Raw genomic sequence first — 24,291 nt, 5'->3', positions numbered from 1 at the left:
ACTGCCAATATTGCAGTGGTCCAATATTGATCATGCTCACTAGGTAAGGATGAGATTTGGGTAGAAGTCCTGAGTTTAATGTGGACTACATTTAGACTGTAAGCTATATATGGAAATGATTTTCAGCTTTCAGGAAAACTGAAGTATTCCTTAAAGGGAAGAAGAGAAAGAAGAAGAAAGGTTTGTTTCAGTTTATCAGCTGCTGGTGGGATGGAGGTGTCTGCAGTAATTTCAGAGTTAAGGCTGCATTAAGTTCTTCACTTAGAAGGGGATCACATTTCTTCCATTTCACAGTTCAGTAAACAAATTTGATCTTTGGATTTGACACAAATACTGCTCAGGGGTCAAATAAATTTGCTATGCTGTTTTGGGGTGCCACACTTACTAACTTTCACAAGGGAAACAATATCCACTCATCTTTGAAATATGGACCTCCATTTTCCACTCTCCCCCCTTTCCCTGCTGTTTAAACAACTGCATACACCAACATTTCAAAACTTTGGAGCTATTCCCATCACACTGCGGCCTAGGAAGTTTCTTGGGTGAACAGGAAGAAACTTCTTTAACTGGCAACACTTGCTAAGACAATTCGGCAGTGGGGAGACAGCGCTCCCCTGCCTCCTCCCCTGATGCCTCCCTCCTGGAGCCCAAATCTCTTCATCCCAAATCTTCCCCGGATGCCAACACCATCCAAACACCTGTGCTTCAGCTCTCACTGGCTCTAAGTTTACTTCTTTCCTTTCCAATGCCTGGACATAGAAATGAGGTCTGACCCAACTCCTGGTGGATCTCGTAGGAGTTGGTGAGGTACCACCAAGGATAACCGGTCTAGCAGGCAACTCCAGCACTGGAAAATTCACAAATGATCCTACAACTATTTCCAGCAGTTCCAAAAATCAGTAGCTAGGGAGCTAGAAGGATCACTGGGTTTTATTTATAATATATTTGACTCCGTTCAAGTGCCTCTGTTATTTAAGTCAGAAGATGAAAGTGGGACAGAAATAGGCCACCTTCAAGTGGCATAATACGATTTAAGATAAATCTTCAGAACAGATCAAAAATGTTCTGGATGACAAATGTACAGACCCAGAAACTATGCAAATATGTTTTAATGCCACCTTTGCCTCTCCATCCCTCATGGATGCCAAGGTTTGCCAGGGTTTCTGTTTAAAGCTACCAAGACTGTGCTACATGAAGCTCTAAGTGACTGTACTGGGATTAGTGAAGTATTCTCAGTGGCTTCTGAAAAAAGTATTTAGATAAATGCCAAAGGAATGGTTAATATTTCTAGCACAGACCTCCATTTCCATCGAGTGCTACCACACACAACTGGAAATGCCAAGCACATGGATGCATTGCTGCAACATTTTTCTGTTTCCTCTGGAATGAGACTCATTATCATCAGAAAGCTTTCTGCTGCATTTTTACTTTATCAGTACAGGTCCTAATGCTATAAAAAAATGCAGTAAAATATTAGAATAGCAGCCTGCTTTAAAGGCACTGATTTTTTTTCACTAGTGCCTCCACCTGACGTCTGACACAGTCAATTATCATATCGAAAGGTCAAGTTAGCAAGAAGAAAGCATATGGATTATTACCTAAAAAAACCCGACCTGGTTTTAAAAGCTGATTTAATATATCCCTTGTGAGCGACACAGTGCATTACAGAGTGCATTTTCTCAAGAGGAAAGCCGCCATAAAGTCTACCTCCACAGATCTCTGCATGAGTAACACAAGTCTGCAAGCAGGTATTCACCTTCAAAAAAGAAAGTCACAATTTAGCAGTCTCCACTACCTTCATTTAGGGATATTACCTCGTATGTTATCTTGATGGGTCCTTGCCTTTTAAAATTATTTCTGAGATCTTATTTTCTAAATAAACACCTATTTATTACAGCAGTTGGGAAAATCCAATAGCCAGACTTGGATACAAACCACCAGTGGCCTCAGGATGAAATCACAAAGTATTTAAGGCTAAACTCTGTTATAAGCAAAATTCTCCAGCAGACAGAAAAAATGCTCTTGCATACCAGAGGCCAAATAATGCCATCTGAAGTCTCAGTTTTTCTAAACAGGAAAAATTTAAATTCACACATACTTAACAGGTATCAATGACCTGTTAGGATTTCTCCACAGCACTCACCAAGTAGAGGAATTATTTTAATTATTTACACTGCTTAAAATAAATGATTGTAGTCTCTGCTTTTTATAGCATTAATGAGCTTTTCCCCACCTTTTTGCACATCCCAAGAAGTCTTCCCCCAAGCCTGGCACCGCAGATAACCAAGGCAAAAGCTAGTTCCCATATGGTCCCTAATTCAGAAAACTGACACAGAAGGAGATGGGAGCCAATTATTTCAACTTTCAGGCTGCCCAGACCTTCCTAATGCTGTAAAACAGAAAATACTTTTTCTTGCAGAAAAATTCCTAATCAAATCATACTCCATGCATCAGTGAATTATTTCAGCCAAAGTTTTCAAAAGCTGTGGCCCAACAGAAAGTCAGACCTTAATTAAATCATTCTCTTTAATTGGCAGCTCCCATTTTGCAACTTTTAACACTGAAAATTTCCCTTTTGGCAAGGGGTTAAAATCTTTCTTGGCTTATCTTATCTGTATTTGTAAATGAAAACAAGATAAAGAAATGAAAAGCATCCTTTCCTAATACATGGGGTTGTTTATTATCCACACAAAATCCATGGGCTGGCTAGATGTCAAAACCACCAAATACCAGTGTGCTTGCAGACACAGCATCTGCGTGCAAAGCTTTCCCATCTTACCAAAACAAGAGTTTCCATGAAGATAAGCTGGATTCTTCTGTGTACCATGTCCCATTTTTTGGAGCTGAAGGGCCAACACCAGTCATAATGTTATGGGGAGGTTGACCAGAACTTGTGTACCTATAGATTATGAAGGAACAGATATCTACACTACAGGCACACCACCATGTGCAACCAGGTCACTGCCAACTACCTTCAGATAAAGACTGAGATCAGATTATCCATGAAGAACAGTCTTTATATGCAAGGCACATTAAAATATCTCTTAGCCCAGACAAGGAGTGTGTTTCTGAAGCAAGTCCCCTGACAGGTCCCTTTCACATCTGAGTGGGACAAGTGAGCAAGGGCTCACTCTCTCAGGTGACGCTAGACTGGAAGACATAGCTCAGAAGCCGATTTACCCCAAGCACTGTTTAACATTGAGTCTAGGGAACCAGATCTGAAGTAGCCCAAAGGAAAACCTCAATGAAATGCAAGTAGTCTGTACAGCAGGCCCTTGTCACCAACACTTTTTCTGTACACATCTATTCCTCTCGATCTGTGCTACTTACTAATACTTAGATCTATCCATGTGCAATAAGCTTACAACTCCCAGAGACAATTTCAACTACTAAAATAACTCAAAGACAAGCTCATGAAGCAAAAGAAAAGGCTGTGTAGGAAGGAGACACATGTAGAGCCAGCAGTGACCCTCCAAGAAACACCACTGAGGAGCCACACACTACACTTGAAAATACTTTCTCTTGTAAACATGCTGGCAAAGGAGAAACTAGATGGACTGGGGGATACAGGGATTTAATCTTGCAAAAGATACTTGGACACAGCATGGTGGAAGCCTTTAACAGCAGATGGCACCTGCACACCAGCTACCAGCCACCAGGCGATTCAGGAGCAGGCTTCTGTCCAGCCCAGCACACAGGCACTTGCTTATAGCTGGTAGTTCAAAACTTTTCCTAACCTGGCATCTTCAAAAAAGCTAGTGCTAAATGTATTGCAGTACATAGTACCACTTTGCAAGCAGCAAATGTAAGGAAAAAATTGGGGCACCATATCGCCTTGCCTACTTGAACTATAAAGCTGTATCTGTAGCTTTCCTGTTAGAAAAAAAGTACGTTTTACCTTTAAAGCCAGGGTGGAAGGGGAAAACTACCTGCAAAGAATACATATAAAATTGAAAAATATTAATAACCACCCTCTGCACCAAAACTAAGTCAATGAGCTGCTAGGATGCTTTGTTATCAATAAATGTAGTGAGAGAGAAGTTGTAATGTGAAAAATGGGACAACTCTGGCCAGTAAAAGAAAAGGTTTGGATGGAGCTCTTTATTAAAACACAGCTCAGGTAAAGACAAAGGGCATCTGGGGCAAGAGCTTCTGTGAAAGGGAAAGGCATTGTACACAAAGGTCCCTGCCCCCTCAAGTCCTATGAAAAGGAGACAATTTTGACTGTGAGTACCAAAACGTATTCCCCAAGGGCTGCAATGCAACTGGAATTAAAAAAAAAAAAAAAAAAAAAGCAAGCAAGCAAGCAAAAAGTGCAATCAAAATAGCCTACATCTGCAGAGAGCCTGGAGCAACAGCATGAAGGCACCAGTGTCTGGACTTCAACAGGGTATTAATTTCAAGCTCCACTGCCACAGGAGATCAACATCAGCAGATAACTCTGGATATGACAGGAGTAAAGGAGCACAGGGACCATGGTCATTCAACCAGATAGGCTCTGCTTGGCTGGGTAAAGCCCAGGCAGCTGCCAGCTTTCCCAGCTTGGTGGTGAAGGCAACCTTTTTTTTATCCCTATGTCTGTGCCACAGGAGAAGGTCTATCTTGCTACAGTCATATCATGGAAAGGTGTGACCAAGCTAGAGGGGACCTCATCTGATGACCTTGTTAGTCGTTAAAGTAGTGTGCAGCAATTAACTTCAGGAGTTTCTGGATGAGGAAGATACCAGCACAAGGGATTTGTGTGCCTGGAACTAATGATGTTCACTGAACGCTCACCTTACTTGGCACCAACAACTGCAGCAGAACCCACCCGTTTCCTCTTGGATTTGAGAGAGATGCAGTAGTGGTTCCATCTGGAAGTGATCTACACTTAGATGGGTCTCCTGGTTATTTAGGTATCTCCTTCATGCCCTAAATACCAGCGTGCCTGGGTCTAACACTGGGACATGACTGCTGTTCTTCTGAAACTCCCATTTTCTCAGAATGTGAAGTTAATTAAATGTTTGCCTCTTTCCTTCTTCACCTCTTCTCTGGTAAGGATGTAACTATAATATGCATTAGGTGATGAGCTTATGACTCATCTGAGCACATCAAGATGATACATCGATGATTTCTGATTTAAGAGACTGAATACAAAGAATGGACATTAAGGAGAACTGCCAGTCCTAAGCCTGCAAAAACCAGGGAAAAGTGTCGGGTAGTAAGATATTAGTTGTAAAGAATTAAATCCGTTCTGATGCTGGAGTAAGCTCATGTTATAAAGATGATCTCTGCAATCATGAGGATAAAAAAGGCTTCTTCCATTTAGATGAAAGACACAATTTTTATAGTCATCTGACTTTAAGGAAACTCACAAAGCAGCATCAAAGATGACTCGGCTTGGGCACATGAACAACTTGGCTGAATTCCACTGCCTTCAGCAGCCCAGGTGCACACTTGCTTTCCTAGACAGAGATGTCATTCTTGAGAGAAGCCCAAAGCCCTTGGTGTGCTTGGCAGGGACTCCTGGGCACCTTCCCACTGGAGCATTGACACAGCCTTGTGTCGGGCACTCTGGCTGCTCATGCAGGCCAAGAGCCAGGCATTCAGGACACAATCCAAAGCTTCCCATGTGGAACAGACAGACACCTACAACTACCATGGTCAGCATGCAGACACCTAAAGCCATGGTCCCCCAGTGACACCTCCTTTAAGTGGTGCAGGAAGCCCTTCTGCTCAGCTGAACTATTTTTGAATGGTTGTATATATTTTCTTTGCCTTCAAGAGCTGAACACGGTTTACTCTTCAAATCAAGCCCAAGGGTAGGAAGTTGTAGCTCAGATGTCTACAACAGTTTTATTGTTAGAACATTTCCCCAGGTACTAGGAGAACCCTAACCATATCTCAAGGCTTAGCTTGTCACCATGTCACCAAGAAATAAACTCAACAAAAAGTTCAGCCCTTTCAGACCCAGAGAACTACTGAATACATGGAAAGATCTTCTGACCTTGTAACTTCTGCCTACCATACTCTCAGTCATGTCCTGCACTGGGACTACCAGCTCCATGACCCCAGGGTCACGCTCTAGCATGGAGATAAAAAAAATCACACTAGTGTCACCAATCTGGTAGGCATTTCTGCGATGAACTCCTGCCTGTGATCCAAGTCCTGCTTTAGGAACATGGACCCTGCATTGGATGTAGTCTAAACTTGTGCATTTGCTGATCAGAGCCTACAAATTAGCAGGAATGTAATAAACAGCTTGATCTGGTAGATTTATATGAAAATACATCTGCTGCCAGATTTGTAGACATTTCTATATGTATGGGTTTAGTTCATATTGCTCAACTGACAGGAACTGATAAGAAAATATTAAACTGTTCACTTTTTGGCCTTGAACATGGCCACCACACCACTCAAAAGCAGGCTCTGACACTCTGTAATGATGTCTCACAATATCCTTTGTATTTACTCTGTGTCATTACACCCACTGAACATCTGACCTTTGTGTGGGTCATCCTGATCCACTTGATTCACAGTGAGACACAGGTATACAGAAAATTTCTATCCATCCAAAGGCCTTTTGCCACCTGCCATACAAGCACTGAAAATGAGATACTAGCTACAAGGATGCAAAAAGAGGGGATTTTTTTTTTTTTTTTAATGTGGTTTGTGTAAAGCCTCAGCAAACCTGAATGCGCTTTATGCGCCACATTCTTGCTTTTCACAAACTTCCCCTTGGAAAAGATAAGCCCTTGAAAGACAATTAGCTGGAGCTAATTAATAGCTGCTTGAAAAGTAAGCCAGGTTAAAATTTGTGCCAAGCAGACTTTTCTCCCAGAGGAGTTTTATCTTGCGGATATAGAAACAATAACTCTCGAGCAACTAAACTTTCTGAAACAGCTTACAATGTATCTCACTTTACTCTTCAAGTAACTTTGGAGGTTTTTACTCTTCTACTCACCTTTTTGCAGGCATGTGCTTGCTTTCAAGGAGCTGAGAAAATGTGAATATGGTATTTGACTAATAAACGCTGTATCTTTTGAAAAAGCATTCCTTTTTTTTTTTTTTTTTTAATGTTTCCCTAAGCAGACAGCACTGACCCCTTCTGCTTTTTCAAAGTCAAGATGTCAATATGTGAAGGGCTATCATGTCACTGTCACTTAGAGTCTTGAAAGACAGGACTCAAGCACAGACCTCCGACCTTTAAGATAAAAAAGTTGCTATCAAAATTAATCAATTGCTCCTTTCAGGGAACAATTCCTCCACCACCAGGAATCCTTTGCTTTGCCCTTCCATTGGGATGAAATACTTGGCATTAGAAGAAAAGAAGAGGAATAAAGAAGATAAAAGCTCAATAATGTTAATATCAGCACTTTGGTTGCCAAAATGAAGATTTTATTCAAAATAGGTCCAAGCCTGCAGTCCCCCTCAAGACATGTTATAAAGTGCACAAGGGACCCTGAAAGCCCTTCCTTAAAACACACAAACCTATCCTGAAAATACCCTGATACAATCTGCATACAGAAACACTTACTGTGATAATAAATTACTACGTGATCCTCTATTAATAATAGAGCTTAAAACTGTAGATGCGAAAAGACAGAATGTGATATGGGGGGTGGCAAGTCCTATTTGGAAATTCTGCTTGATGCTGATGGGTTGTGGTGTAACTTTCTAGAAGTTTCTGTGATAGTAACATCATGTTATTACTGAAACCAAAAATCATCAGTTTCATTACCAATGTTTTCCTCCCTTTTGTTTAGATGGAAATCAATACAATCCAAATAGTAATACTATATATATATATATAAATAAAATAATAATAGCACATGCCTCGGACACTTGGGACCATGTCTCTGAAGCTACTTAAGTGAATTTCCAACATTTTGTAAAATGCTTTACATAAGCTGCTACTAGCATTAAAATACCATGTTTCCAGCTGGTACTAATAGCTTATATATATTTATAATATCTAATAGCTAGTTATCTGCTTCTATAGTATTGTGACCATTTGACTTTGCATTCTGTGCCCAAAATAGCTGTTTTCTGGGGTAGTAAAAGAAGCTGATAGCTTCCTGCCTATTTAATTAAGTCAAAAAGAATTTTAGAGAACTTAAGCATTTGAAGAAGAACACCCGTGTGTTTGATTTGGGGCAGGGAAATATTATTCTAAACTAAAATGCAACCCTGGGGTGCCTTCTAGTACCTTAAAATAAATTAAATATAATTAAAAATGTCTTTCAAATATAACTCAAAGATGATAAAAAAGAAAATACTATCTTAATTTATCTTGCAATATTAGCAAGTCTTGCTCAAGAAACTAAGCTTCTTGGGTTGCATATTTAATTTCTGAAACAAACAAACAAAAAGTTATTTTTAATCAACTAATTAGGGCTTCTCAATTTTTCTCCACAGAAGTGCCAAATACCTTTGCTATACACTATTTCAAACCCCTCTGGTTTAATGAGAAGTTACTATGTATAACTTAAGAGCAATCTTAAATTTAGATGGCTGCAGACCACTGATTAACGGGCATTTGACTTTGAGAAAACACCTTCTGCTTCTTTAATGGGGTAATAAAAAAAGACAGAAAAAAGTAAAATTATTTTATAAGAGGAAAAATAAAATAATTTTGTATGAGAAAAAGTAAAGTAATTCTGTACAGAGCAACTTCAGTTTTCCTCTGAAGAATGTTTGCCTTTGAATCATAGTGGTTTATATTCAGTATCCCTCCAAACAGAGCATGTTCCTCTTCAAAAGCTTTATTGTTGGTATAGAATCAAAGTACAGACATAACAAAGCTTTCCTATGAAAACCAAATTGTAGATCAAGAACAAATGAATTGGGTTTTTTTTAAATATTTTAAACTGCAGTATACTACAGCTCACTTCTTAAAGGAATGAATATTTATAGCAGGACTTCAGTTGAATATATTGCTTCATATCAAGGTAGCTCTAGTATTCATTCAAAAATGACAAATGCAATTTCCCATTCTTTGTCTCGGAACGCATTTTGACTTCGTGAAAATGTGTGAGAAAGATCAGGGTTCTCTAAAGAAACAAATTTTATTCAGCAACAATTTCCTTCACTACTAGAGCTTTCCAGGATCTGTGATTTCTCACCTTAAACTATTTCAAGAGAATTTTTTGAAGATCCGACACTTCTGAGGATCCAAATATTGTGATTAAGACAGACCTTGTGATCACCCAGCTCTGGGCACTGGCCTGACAAGACCCATCTCCTTCTGGTCCTCCCCATATTCATGGAGAGAGCCAGGGAGACAGAAGGCAGCTCACTCAGAGGAAAATTCAGAATAAGCACCTAAGTGACTACTTTGTAAGCTGTTTTATACTGTTGTGTTAGAAAAAGCAGTTTTGTTTTGTTGGTTGGTTTTTTTTAATTACAGTGATGTACAATCAATAAAAATGAGGTTACTTCACACTGAACACAACAAGCAGACACTTACTTTGCCTTTGCTTCTGCATCTTCATAGGCTTTATTGGAAACATCATCTAGGCCGCCGATCAGATGTTTGAAGGAGCTGTAAAAACAAAAGGGCATTTTTAGAGGAAGAGCCTCCATGTGGTAGCCAAGCAGGCCAAGATGGCTCTTCAGCAGCAACCAGAGGCCACACCTCGATGCTGGGGGTGGCCTTGACTGACCAAACCAGGGCCAGGGCCTGGGCATCTGCTGGGAAACATGGCCTCAGACATGCTGGAGAAAGCATGGAAATAAAAAAACCAATGCCAAGAAGGTCCAAACTTAATTATCCAGCTCTTTTAGGGACTGAACCCACTGAAATTACCGCTGAAGTTTTTCCTCCCCCCAGTGTAAGTTTCAGAGTAAATCTGTCAACATGGCTAACAAGTCCCATGATGGTGAGGTGTCACCACCATATATCCCTGTCCTCTAACCAGAAACCCCTCTGCTTTCAAAGAGAAGGGTAATCTTTATTTCTGTATCTTAGCTTTCTCATCTTTACAGACAGCAGCCAAAACCACAGCAAACAGAAATAAAAAGAAAAAGAAAAAAAGAGGGGGAAAAGAAAGTGAGGGCAGGAAGGCAAGCACATTGTTGTAGGCCAGATTGTTTAATGACATTTAAGAGAAAATCTGGCTTTAATTGGGTTAAATTGAGTAAGATGGGGTGAAATATTAGGAATGCCAGATACCCTCAGCGCTGAGCTGTCTTCTGTACAAGCTGTGAGTAGCTCGAGCAGTCCCCTAACACCATCCTCTGTCCCAGGGGAGATAGAAAGGGCACAGACACATCGGAAAAAGAATTAGAAAAGCTTTTTATATCATGACTGACTCAAACAAATGGACCCAACAACCATTTAATCAACTAACAAGCAACACTCCAGAGAAAAAAATTAAAACCTGCAACTGTTATGTCTTTGGTAGTGACATTATAATGTCAGAGACTAAATATAAAAAAGAAATTGAATATTTTTAGTAATTTTAATAATTGAAATAAATAATATAACTGAAAATATGCCAGGTGAAAACCATAGTTCCCTAATACATTTCTATTATTCCCAGTCTGTCTGTCACACACAGGTTTTCTTTTCTCTAAGAAAGAATGTACCACGAAAATAAGAATAGAGCTAGACTAATCTGAAAGGATGAACTGCTGCAAACTGCAGTCTCTTGACTAATCTCTACCTTAAGGTCACAGCTTCAAAAACAAAAGCACTGTAGTTCCTCCAGCTTCTATATGTTCATGACACTCCTGAGGCACTAAACATAGAGCTGAAGAACAGAAATGGCTATTAAGAAGTTGAAAAAAAATAATTTGAAAAGTTAAAAAAATTGAAAAAAATTACCATTTAGGACAATGTTTACAAATTTAGGAGTAAGAACAAAATATTCAGTATGGCCCTCTCTCAGCAAAGACTTCTAGGATGTAAGAGAACTAATGCTGCTCAGCAGGTGAGGAAAATACAGGGCAGGTTAATAAAGGTAACAGCTTGCAGATCGTTTGCATTTTCCCCCCTAAATCACTTGGTTTCAGGTCACATGACAATATATAGGCTAAACAGCCACAGCTGAAAAACCTACTGACCGAAACCCCCCAAACCCCAGCTGTTTGTAAAAATACAGCAACAAGCAGAATTCACCAGCCTGATGTATCTGGGTTCAGCGAAGGGCAACTGTGGGAAATGCAATATCCTGCGACGCAGGGTAAACCAAGGTGACTTTGTGCCGCCTTTGGCCCCGAGTGCAATTGAACTGTATGGACTGCACTTTGCCCAAGCAGCTTAAACATGCCATGTGGTATTAAGCGGGTACTTAAGTGTCCTGCTGCATCAGGAGGTGCCTGACCCTAAGCAAGGCACCTCATGTGCATATGGCAAGTGGGGACACGACTACCAGAAGAATTAAAGAAAGCTTAATTATTATGCTTTATGAACAGCAGCTGGAAAAAGCAATATTTTATCCAATCTTGTAATAAATATGAAGTAAGAGGTCACAGTCAGGAGAGGTATTTATACTGGTCTGGATCTAGAGCTGTCCTTTCCAGTGTGGCCTTTTACATGATTACACATTTATCGCCTGCTCTGAAAATATCCTCTGCCCACATAAATTCCTCAAGTTTTCTACTTACTCTAATTCATAATATTTTAAATGATACAGCCTATGAAATCATTTACCCAGCACAGGGAAAACAATGAGAACTCATTCATGAGGAAGAGAAGGCAAAGACCGCCTTGCTCTTGCATGGAAATTGTGTTAAGGGATTTTTACAAGGCAGGCTGCAATTTTCAATATTAAGATGTGTTGATTATTAGCATATCCTTCCAACCCAAAATTCCTTAGCAGGAAAATATGAAAAATTCAGCTTATTCAACACATCAAAGTTTATCTTTCTTGTGCTGAAGATGTTCCATAGGATGAAGCCAAACCTTTCAAAGATGACAATGAAAACAAAGCAAGATGTGTATGTTAATGCTCACTTGCAGCACAAACAGGTATTTATGGATTTAAGTGAGACACAGTAATACTGTAATGCTCCTGGAATGCTGTGAGACATGACCTAAGGCTTAAAATACAACTTAAAATAACTAGCCTTGGTTTGCTTTCATGTGGTTAGGAAAATGTGGCAGGGTTAAGCATCCAATTATTTTTTGGCAATGCAAATATGTCTTTGTCTAATGGAACATTATATGGGCAAATAAGAAAAAGTCACTGAAAGGAGTAACACCAGTTTGTCAAATATCCTTAAGTTTTTTTAAAAATGTCTTAAGCAAGACTTAGGACTCAGCAAGACATTGAAGCTCACTCGAGTCACTTTTTTATTGCCTATCTCAATGCTGTTGAAGTATCATCTTGGTCACAACTTCCCCAAGAATTTCATCAGAAAATTGCTTAGTTTTTTTTCACCGCATAGCCTTCTCGCTTCATTTTTTCTATTCTCTCCTCATAACCAATTTTCTCCATGGATAAACTTCACCCCAACTGGGAAAAACACTAAAACAGCAAAACCTAAAATCTCCAATGAAAGAGTTCAGCTCAGTTTGTATAGGTCCAGTCATGCTAGAATAATACTTCTTTTTCTCTCCAATTTCCATTGCCAAAAGGGTTGATACAGTAACCTTTCTTGAACCTCATAGCTATCCCCATTAAAAAACAATATCAGGTTTTCAAATACAGACACAAATGTAAAATTCAAAGTGAAAAATCTGAAAATACCTGAAATATTTAAAATGTTTCCTTAAAAAAACCCTGTATTATCTTGATATGTGTAACCAAAGTAGACAACAAGCAGTAAAAACAGCATTTAGCACTCAATAGATGCAAATACTGTGTAGTTTTGTAGCGCTACCAACCTCTGTTAGCAGCAGCTGTGCTTTTAGTTTTAGTGGCTCCTATCCTTCAGGTCCTCTCTCTAACACTTGCATTATGCAATTTTATATGCCCAGCACACACATTTATACCTGGTAAATCTCAGCACTCCAGAAAAATATTGTTATAAACATAAATAAATTATACGCAGGAAAAATATCACATATAAATAAAAGATGAACCTGAATCAACTTCAGTGTAAATATTCTTACAGTTCATGAAAATCTATGAACATTTTCAAACACTTTTTCAGTTTCAAGAGGCACATGTGAAAAAAAAAATTAAGAAGTTGCAACAACTTCTCTCACAGGGTGCCAACAATGATGAAAATGTTAGGACTGAGTTTTGAACCTTTTCCTCCTGTTTTATCACCATACAAAGTAGCTGCAAGTAAAGTGTGTTTGTACATCTTAATTAAAATTGATTTACAGAACAAACGGTCAATGCTGTCCTGCTAGCATCCACATAATTTTTATCAGAAGGTATTTTATAGAAAATTTCCTAGAGGACCAGTCCATCCAATCCAGCACACCATAATTGTTAACTTTTCCCCAAACAGTCCACCTGTACCTCTACAACAAAACTAATAACCCCTCCAGGGAGCCTGAAAATTCACGAGCTTCAACAGGGCTAATCTTGAAACACTTTGAAGGCAACACTGTGCGTCTCCCACAATTAGTTTCTTCCCAGAGGATGAATTACCGCAGTATCACAATAGGAAATATTTAACTAGCAACAGACTCAATTTTATTTCACATAAGGTCTTAGCAAGTCATAAACACAGAAAGTCTACAGATTGTAAAGTAAAAGCTGCTCTAGGGATTAAAAATTAATAAAAGACATTTGACAAGTAGCAACTGTTATAAAGTATTAATATGTTTACCTATATCATATGTTTGATGGGAAGAAAACTGAAAATTTTTTTGCAATGAGCTGTCTGGCTTCCCAAGTATCCATAGGTTTCTACAAATTCCTTGAAATGGTGAGAAGTATACTTTTAAAATTCCCATGAACAATATGTGGGTTCTGCTGAACCTTCCAAGCTGATTTTCCAACGTCTCCTTCCCTCTAGACCGCCTGGCTATATCAACCCTGTCTCACCATTAAGCTTGAGTGTGGAGAAGACGTCAGCCTGCCTGGTGCTAAGAACCCTTAGCAAAGCTGTCATCCTCATTTGATCAGCCTTGTCACCATCTCATTTTATTTCCCCTACCAGGTTAGTGGAATCTCCTCTTCAGTGACAGCATGCATGTTGAAACTTTGAATATAACATGAAATACCCTGGAATTTTTTTTCCTGCTGATTACCAAGTTGTTTCTTTGAAATACACCTGACCAGCTAGGACTACACTATTCTTTTCCAGCAAGATGGTAACTCTTAATGTTATAGCAAATAATCTGTTTGCTGCTACTGTCCTTTTCCTTGGGTGACCAGAATTAATGGTACTTCCAATGTGGTCACTGTAGAGCTTGTTATGACTGCACTACAGCAGCTGCCTCACCTGGAAATCCCACCTCTGAAGCTTGCTTCCTTTTCTATAGGTTTTCTAAATACTATAGGGATCTCAAACTAGCCAATTCTCCTCAGTCATTTCCAAACACAAACTTCTATAAATCCCTATAAATAACTTCCTAAATGGGTTACCTTTCTATGATGCATATCTCTAAGAACTGAAGCCTATTAGATGAAGGAATTGTAGGTGCCCTTGTCCAGCTAATTTCCCAAAGAGGCCTTTTAATGTCTCAATTTTCCATTTTTAATATTGAGAACCAGTGTTACAGACCTACTTTTTAAGCCGTCTAGTTAATTTAACCTAAATTAACAAATTATAACTTCATCCAAGGTTATTTTCCATAGTATGCTCATCACTGCTTACAAAGAAACCACCCATGACATTGCCTTCATCATGCGCCAAAACTTGCTTCAACCAGCTCTGCTGTTTCAGTGAACACTTGTTACACCACCATATTCCAGAGTATCTGGGACTTTCCATTTTTAGTAGCAATTATTTTTCCCTCTTTGGAAATTTACAGTCATTTATAATGATACAGGTCCAGAAAACTTGCTTTCCACAAAAACTTTTCACATTTATATTATTTATGTCTAAATGCATCCATATCCAGGCACATCCAGGAGTCCCTTCACTGCTACTCCTTTGCTATCTTCTTCAAAGTGATTTCGACCCACAACAGATATCCCTGCTGGACATCTCCTTATTAGGGTCCCATCTATTGACTACCTATGAAATTAATCCTTACTACCTTTATCATGTTTTTCTCCAGCTGTGTTTCATACAAAGCTGCTCCTCTATAATATTTCTGTTCTCTCCATGCCCAAGATTCCTTCTGCTTGGGAGGCCTCAGTTTGCCTCTCTGGCTCCTTGCACAATTTTCTGTAACGGCTGCAATATCTCCCTTCTTCATACAATCACAGCCTAGATTTCTTCACAGGTTCCAGTTCTTGGCCAAAGCTAAGTGTTCCTCCTTGCTTTCTCACCTTCTGTAACTGTCTGCTGCTTATGCCCATTCCCCAGCACAATAAACCTATTACTTGATGTCTTTTTTCCCTCTGCCAGCTCGCATTTTCCCTGTGCTAGCTCACACTTTCCCCCTGTTTGTCATCATTATCTTTGAAGAGTCATAGTCCTTATTGGGATATTTGCCATCCACTGATGTCTCAGCTGGTATCTGCAATGCTTCAGGTGGTGTCTGTAATGCTTCAGTTCTTTGTGCCTCCCCTTCTCCATGCCTTCAAAATCTGAACTCCAGAATAATTTCCAGTTGCAACCCAAACTTTCACTTTTTCTCTTCCATGAACTATAGCACATGATATATTGTCTGCATATAGCTTCCAGCTCAAAAATCACACACATTGAGCTTCAGTAACTTTCATTCCCTGAATAAATATACTTCCCTTGTTGTTATTAACTTAACATGCTGTTACATTTTCTTCATTCCCATTCCCTTAAAATAACACACCAAACCTTTCTTGTTTTCTGCCCTAAGTGTGCAGACTCCCACCACTTACATCTAGGTCAAAATTGTATCAACCAACTGAGCTAAAGCAGTTGACACAATAAACACACACATTCATATTTCTTCTATGCTACGCATGCTAATTTCAGAAAATATGTTACAGAGTCTATGTGAAATAGTCCACTTATTTTAAAAGAACAACCAAATGGCTTAAAGTCTGTGGGACACATCAAGTGCTAATTTTGTTAGACCATGCCTCTGATCATTTCTACATCAGAAAAGGATGCTGAAAATCCATTGTTGCAAAGCCTGTCTAAACAGATTTGCAAGAAATAGCTATACTACTTTTTGGGCATCTTTGGGGTGTTTTTGTGACTGTAATGGCCGCTTTGTTTCACAAGGAAATTAAAAAGCAAGGTAACACTGACATTGTGAGAATTTTCTGATTAAAGACTCATCATGTACTACTGTTTGGCTTTTCCTCATGGTATTTTCAACTCCCACTGCTTCACCCCTGTAGCATTTTAATGCATATTTTTTTTAATTTCAGAAAATAGTCTAGGCAAACCATTTCATTTTGTCATGCTTAAGCAATGTCCCATTTCAAACCCAGCTCTCCCAGAGCTTGCTTGGTGGCCTGGCTCATCCCTATAAAAAAAGTTTCCTGTATTACTAACTTCAAAATCTTCCAGCAACTACAACAGCCCTGCAATTGTTCATAATATTGACAAATCCAGAGAATCAATCTTCCATCTCTCTTAGGAAGAACCTGCTGTGATACCAAGGTGTGACTTCTATAGTTCAGGTGTTAACTAGATGGGAGTACAGCAGCGGTATTAGCAGCGTGGCTGTCAGGTGTTCTGTGGAACAATCTTCGGATGTCTTCGGAAGACTTGTACAAGGAAGCTGGAAGAGTTACCCTGTTGACAAGATAATGCCAATGGGTAATACTAACCCCTACCGTCACCAAGACTAAATTTCTCCAGTTTCTCAAAGAAATGGATTGACCATTAAGGAAATGATATTTTCCTTAACCTGTTCTTTGAAATTGCAACATCAATTTTGCTGACGTGTTTCAGATAGAGACACATACAGAGCATGAAAATTTCTGCTTCAATAATTACATTTTATTAAGCAAAGAGCTTGTCTTGTAATAGAAAGTTATTAGGCAACCTTAATGACGTGCATCACTCCTCCTTCTGCACAGAACAGCTCAGACTGTAGGTAAAGCTGGCTTCCAGTTTCCATTGCTTTCTTGCATCTGGTGACTCAACGTGAACACTTACCATGGCCACCATAACAACCCAAATGTTGTAATATTCTGTGTATCTGGATATAAAGTAATGCTATTTCCCCTCATTAACAGAATGGCATCTGCATAATTTTCCAAATTTACAGAAGTCTTAGTAGATTTTCTTCATATTAAAATATGCTTCTATAGTTATTCACATGCCTATAAAATAACAATGTAAGAGAAGAGCTATGACAAGAAAGTTAGAACTAGTCAGGACCAGGACAACCTTCCTTGAACTATAAATAGTGCTATAAATAGCATTACTTTTCTTGCACTATAAATAGGATTCTTATAAATAGTGTTGCTCTGCTACTAATTGCAGAGCATTACTAGGATCTCTGGTATAGATTAACTACAGCTTCATCAGTTTAAATTTAACTTGTACTTCCTTACTATTTCAAGGGCATTATATACTGAGAAAAAGTAACAAGAGACAAGCATAGAAACAGTCTGTAAAATGACCAGGAATGACTGACTCTGCAGTTACTAGTTACTTGGTTTTTTTTAAAAGCTTACAGTGCAAACCAAATAACCCTTACAGAAGTGTTCAGAAAAAATGCATAAATGACTTCTTGCTTTGTATTTCTCTGAATTAATGCTTGCTAAATTATGTAATTATGTCAATTCTTCTCTTTGTCCCACAGAACACTAAGGCATAGTGTGTCTTTTATCTACAAGGCTACCTTGCTTGTGTATGTGAAAGCAAGCCGCTCAGCTGACAGTCCTGAAGTTCATCATCTGTTTTCAATGGACAGACCATTTTTTTTAATTGATCATAAAAAAACTGTATCAGAAGACCTAGGATTTTTGAATTATTGTTCCCCAGTTCATCCATTACAGAACACTAGAGTTCTAGAAATGAAAGACTGTAAGATAACTGAATACAAAACTTGTGTCAAACCAGGACTGAGTGTATGTAGATCATACCTACAAGACACTTGAGTATAGAATCATGTACATCATCAGAATATGAGAAGGGTTTCAGAGGTCACTCCTAACCCAGCATCTGACCTTTGACGGTGTCTTGCATCAAGACTATGCCCAGGAAAGTATTCAAGGACAGAGAAACCACTGATAATATTTGCCTCTGTGCTCTCCTACACCTCTGCAAAAGTTCCTAGCCCAGACATTTCTCTTCTAGATTAAAGCCCCCTAATTCCTTCAAGCTCCCTATATAAGACATCATTTTCCTCTTCTGATCTTCTCTATCTCATTCGAGCCACAGAGCTTCAGGCAGGTCTACGTCCTTTGGATGAGGGCTCTCCATCCCCACATGGACTAGAATAACAACATCTTGCTCTAAAATCTGCCAGAAGGTCAATGCCTTTCATAACATTTTATCGACAAGAACGCAATCTGTGTTCCATCGTAATGCCTGGATCCGTTTCCACAGTAATGCTATCTCCCCATCTACTTCCATTTTGTCTTTCTGCACTTCTTAATTGTCTGTACTTGTCACTACTGAGTTTTGCCTTACTGATTTAGAGGGACCTTCCCTCTACTTCATCAAGGACCCATATATACTATGACTGTATTACTCAAAATCAAATGACCTTTCTGGAGAAAATGATCAAAGGCTCTAGTTAAAAACTGTAAAAGGTGCAAACTTGAGATACACCTCACCCCACAGCAGGAAAATGTTGTACTTACTCTCTGTCTATGACCAGACAAGTTACTGCCTCAGCTGCAATGACGTTGGCTGTTCTGACATCCTCCCTGAAAGAAAATAAAGTATTACTTAAGTAAGCTGTATTATTTTCATGACAATCTTTTTTATTTCCAAACATATTGCACTCTTAATGAACTTCAAGAATAAATCTCTGGGTTTCATAGCTTTTCCCCTATACTGATTTGATGTTCATCATCCGTACAGGCTTCAAGCACAGAAAAGCTAAAAACCCTGCACGAGCAGAAAAAAACTCCTGGTTCCCCTTATAAATAAGACATCCAGACACACATCAGCCCATGCTTTCCATCTATTTTAGGCAAAGTCTCATTTCTCACTATGAAGCTATCAAAATATTAGATATTTGCATAGATTTATTTATGAACACTTAGACGTCTTTTGTCCTTCTACCCCAAAACCTACATAATATCTCAGTGTTGGAACATGAAACATCTAGTTAAGCAAGACATCAGCTCTGCTACTCAGAGCAGGTACAACATATGCAGCAGACTATAGGACTCGCTATGTATTTGCTATCTGAGCACGGAGGAGGCTGGGACTATCAGGCATATAAAAGCGGCCTGATTAGGATGGAGCCTTTGAAAGGTCTCTGCATTAAAGCGCTGTGCTGGCACTTTTCACCAGAAAAAATACTGCATTTAGAATTTTTTCTGTATCTTCATTACCAAATAGTTTGTATTCTCCCTTTCCCTGCCCCACCGGGCCACTGCCAGCTCATGCTACAAAATAGGAAGTTAATTCTTTTTAATCATACTGATTCAGTGTTTCATCAGAGATTAAGAGATGCTGTTGCATTTTCTGTGTTGGTCAAACAAATGTACAGGATTCAGAGTTAAATTCACTCCAACACTTCCCAAGTATGAAGGGTAAGTGGATTACAGGCAAAAGACACCCACCTCTTTTAAAAACACCTAATTCATTTAGACAGGAAAACCACTGTACATTTCCACTGAAATAGAAAATGGATTTTAAAATGTTGTTAGAAATAGCAGTTCCCCTGTTTAAAGACTGGAGGTATTAAAACAGTAATATAGTAAAAAAAAAAAAAAAAGGGTGGTACATATGCACTCATACAGGAATATGCACTCTCCCTTTAGAGGTAATCATTAATTAACTTTAATTACTTTAATTGAGCTAATTTTACTTTAATATATTTAAAACAAAGCAACTAGAAAGAAATACAAACGAAAGAAACATTAATGTTCAAGCCTACATTTGAATGCCATTGTTGAGTCCACTTTCAATGAAATTAAGTATCCGTGCTAATTTATCCATACCGATAAACAAAATTATGGTACCTTAAAGCAAGTAGAAAGAAGTAGCCAAATAGTAGTAGGCAATTATCTCTATTAAATTCTAAAAATTTGGTAAATACAAAGAAAATAAGGGACAATACTATTTAATATCCCATTAAGTTGCTGTAGCCAACTTTTGCTGGTACATTAATATATTAGAATGAGTAAGCAAATTTTTTGGTTTTTCATTCATTCCAGTTAAAACTTCACATACTTGTCCTGTTATCTCAGACGCCTTTCTGCCACAACAAGACAGTTTATACCCTTATAGTTATAGATTATAGACATGGCTATAGTTACTGTATAATAGTTACATGATTACAGGCAAGTAAAATACAGCTATTGGTGGCTTCAGTTGAAACATCTTAAATAAACAACATTAGAGATTAAAACGCACAAGTAACTGTTATGATTTCCACTATCTTGTACTTTAATACACCCTTTTAATCAGCATGAAATTAATGTAGAACGAAGGGACTTTCCCAAAGGGCATTTCGCTTTGCACAAACACCCAAGAGCCAGAGGGTTGACAAGGTTTTTGTAAATCAGAAAGTCATGCAATTCTGAGGTTTCCTTCTGTTCTGCACAAGCAGAAATAACTGATAAGTAGGAAAAACCAGGGGTTTTTAATGAATGATGAAGTGGCTCACATATGAAGTGTTAAGTTAAGAAACTGCTATCTTTGGGTATTCTCCAAAGCCATCTTGCACATCCTTGCCTAAAACCTCCCCTCTGCTGCAGGACCCTTGTCCCACAAATACTGAACAAAGGGACTGACAGGGGAAAGCAGTTTTCTGTTTCCACAGTTTGCATCGATTGTAAGTGGGTTTATAAACCTTGCATGCTTTTGTGTTATGGGATGTTTACCAATCAGGCTGCAAGCAGGATTAAAAATCTCACCAATTTTCTAAATCAGAAGGAAAAAATTAACATATTTCCAGTTCTATATGAACATTAAACCTTTATGTACATCAGCTGTGAAATACAAGACACACTCAGACTTCCAAACACTGCCAACACCTCACATAGGCTTAAAAGTGACAAACGTACCTAGGGTCATGCCACCAATCTACAACTTAACCTCAATCATCTTCAAGCAAAACAAATTGTCAGTCCATGTTTTAAAAGGTATATTTAAAAGGTAATACTTTGATAGGCTGCCACCAGCTACAGTACATGGCATTAAATGTAACAAATAATTATTAGAAGTACATAAATACACAGCATTAAATTCAAAAGTAATTATTTGAAGTGCATGGCATTACATGCGACAAGTAATGACTAGAAGTGCACAGCATTAAATGCAAAAGTAAATACTAGAAATGTATGGCATTAAATGCAACAAGTAATTATTCTAAGTGCACGGCACTAAATGCAAAAGTAGCTATTAGAAGTTCAGGGCATTAAATGCAACAAGTAATTATTAGGAGTGCACACCACCAAATGCCACAAGTAATTATGTAAAAGCCTGGCTTGTGAGCACTGACTCAGACACTTTCTGGACTTCATCACAGGAGTACTCATCACTGCTCCCCGAAAAACAGCATTCTTCATCAGAGGAATCGCCTTCCCTTTCCAAATACTCCATTGCTACTGTTTGCCTCCACCATTTCCCCCGGGAAAATGCCTGCTTCCTTCCAGCCCGTTACTATATTTTGTCCTCTGGGCGAGCTCTGGTATTTTACAGCCCCTCCAGCTTCAAACTTCAGAACTTGGAGAAAGGTCACAGCTGCTGCAGGGGGTTTCTAGTGTGCATCATCGAGAAATACAAGCAGAGGGTATTTTGGAAACACAAAGAGGTACACGGATGTACACAAGTGGACACAGCCTTTGCCCCGGGCACATGCCAAAAGCTGTGGCAGGAGACCTTGTATCACCATGCTTCAGCTCTTTAAACCCACAGTGGAATTAGATGACAATGTTATCCATGTTCTTAAAGCTCTTGCAAAGTGTGTTATCACATCACTAGAAACATGAGTACATTATTTATTAAATGCATATATATATATATATAAAAATCATAATCTGTAGCCCAGTTCACCACATATAACTCAGGAATTTTCAACAATTTTTGTTTGGATAAGCTCCTAACAACTAAATTTAAGAACGATGATGTTTTCAACCATTTCCAGGAACTTTTCTGCCATTACACTTAAAAAGGTGTGCTGGAAAATGCAAATATGAAAGATACAAACAGCTTTAATCAGAGATAAAGTCTGTTCCCTGATTTTACCTTAGGCTGCAAAAATTTCTTAGATTTAAAAATCTTTGAGATGGTTCCCATCTTTTTGCTTTCTGCCTTCCTATATCGCCTAACTCATCAAAGTGCTGCTCCAACATTGGTTTTCATAGCTCCTACCACGCCTAACCCTGTAATAATAATGCCAATACAATTCTTCAGATAAATGGAAACTACATTTGAATGATTTATCAATATACAATTCTATTTGCTTGAAACTTGTTGTTACACCATTGGCAAACACAGCTCTGTGCTCTTTCCAGAAGATGGACACAATTGGTGCAACCCTGGCATGATGTCTGCCCAGCTTTTGGGATCAGTCCCCCTAGATGCAGCCTCCCAGCACAAAATAACATTTTTTATGAGGTGCAAGTACCCTGCTACAGGAAAAATCTACAGGAAGATGAGCCTCTTCTGCTTGTCCCCTGACTGGCATTTTGTCAGTCAAAATTGATTTAAAGCTAAAATATCGTAAAGATATTTTTGCATCTGTAGGCAGGCAAAACCCTCTCTTTAACGGACAGAGCTAAGGCTGTTTTCTCAGAAGATTGCCAAATCTGGGTACCAATCCTCAGAATACCCAATTTTTATCTCCCATGTGAAAGTCATGGTGTAGTCAGAAAATACCCAACAAAATAATACGGGAAGATAGAGATGTTGGGTTTTGAGCTATTATTACTAAGTTCAAATTAATAACTGATTTCTCTCATTTTTCTTTCCTTTTACTTACTGCCAGCACACCTTGTCCTACATACTTTAAATCAACCTTATTAAAAATACTGTAACAAGGTCAAGTGTACGGTGCCAGAAAGTGGTAAAATGCATTAAAGAACTTGGATATCAGCAAATTATGAACCTCTGGATAGCCTTCCTGTAGCAAATTTTTAAAGCCCACTAGGGAAGACCTAATTTTCTCTTTCCATCTTTTATGTGAAAACCCTCATTAACACCATTATCAAGTTTAAATGATCTAAACACTCATTTCCAGAATGAAAAGCCCACAGGACCTGAACTTTCCACCACAGAGCTCTCAGGCAGCAGCAGCTTCTGAAGAACAACCACCAAGGACCAGACACTGACACACCTACTCTTGGTGGCTGGTCAAGTTTTTTCAGTTACTTGGTCAAAGAAAAATGGGTTGTCATCATAATTTTTTTTTTTTTAAAGAAAAAACCATCAATAATCCTAAATATCCATTTCAGGATACTGCTGCAGCCAACAGCCCTTTGGCAGTCCACAAACCTATTAGGACGGTGATCACTCTTCCCAGGAAACACTGCCTGATCAGACAGGTGTCACCTCTAGGAAGTTTGACCTGAAACATTAGGACTATCCTGTAAATGATGTGATCACCTAACACATATGGAAACATAATTGTTGGCTGATTTTATGGTACTTTTAATTGGTACAGTTTGTGCCACTTTGCACCCTCTTTCCTACTCTGTCTTGGTAGACATTGATGAAGTCAAGTAAGTGCAGACCTATAGAATGGTGATGTGGTCCACCATGGTTGATAGTGTGAGCCATGGTGTGTATCAGTTACCTCAATCTATTGATTGATTTCCATAGGGAAAAACATCCCTTGTAAACTGACGTTTGGTTTCCCAACACTTCAGCTTTCTGAGAACAGAACATCCATTTACCATTGGTTTTGACTATAAAAATACACTACTGGAATAATAAATAAAATGTGGTCTACTAAACTCTAAACATTTTAATGCAAACCTAATAAAATGTGCAACTTGAAAAAGCTTCACTTGAAAATAATTATGTTGTTTAAGAAAACCCCTGAAAATCCCCATAGGCATTAAAATCACACCATCTATAAAGGGAATAAAACACAACAGGAAACAGATTTTGCTTCAAGGTACCCCAGTTTGAATGCACGTATCAAAATGCACAGACAGCCACCTGTATTCTTGTGCAATTTAGGCTCTATAGCTACTGGGAAAAGGAACCACTTTTAAAGAACAT

General features: G+C 38.6%; 1 protein-coding gene across 2 annotated transcripts in view; it reads right to left on the bottom strand.

The window, feature by feature from the left end:
* PRKG1 (protein kinase cGMP-dependent 1) overlaps positions 1-24,291 on the bottom strand; it is a 504,212-nt gene that overhangs the window by 60,736 nt on the left and 419,185 nt on the right. For both annotated transcript variants that reach the window (XM_040607240.1, XM_040607238.1), the window contains exons 8-9: positions 18,747-18,812; positions 9,449-9,523 (exon numbers count right to left, since the gene is read on the bottom strand). In XM_040607240.1, coding sequence (XP_040463174.1) covers positions 9,449-9,523; positions 18,747-18,812 — 141 coding nt within the window. The remainder of the gene's footprint in view (positions 1-9,448; positions 9,524-18,746; positions 18,813-24,291) is intronic.

This window comes from Falco naumanni, chromosome 9 (assembly GCF_017639655.2).
Source record: "Falco naumanni isolate bFalNau1 chromosome 9, bFalNau1.pat, whole genome shotgun sequence".
Taxonomy (NCBI): Eukaryota; Metazoa; Chordata; class Aves; order Falconiformes; family Falconidae; genus Falco; species Falco naumanni.
Note: the sequence above shows the minus strand (reverse complement) of the source record. Positions and strands in the feature narration are given on the sequence as shown.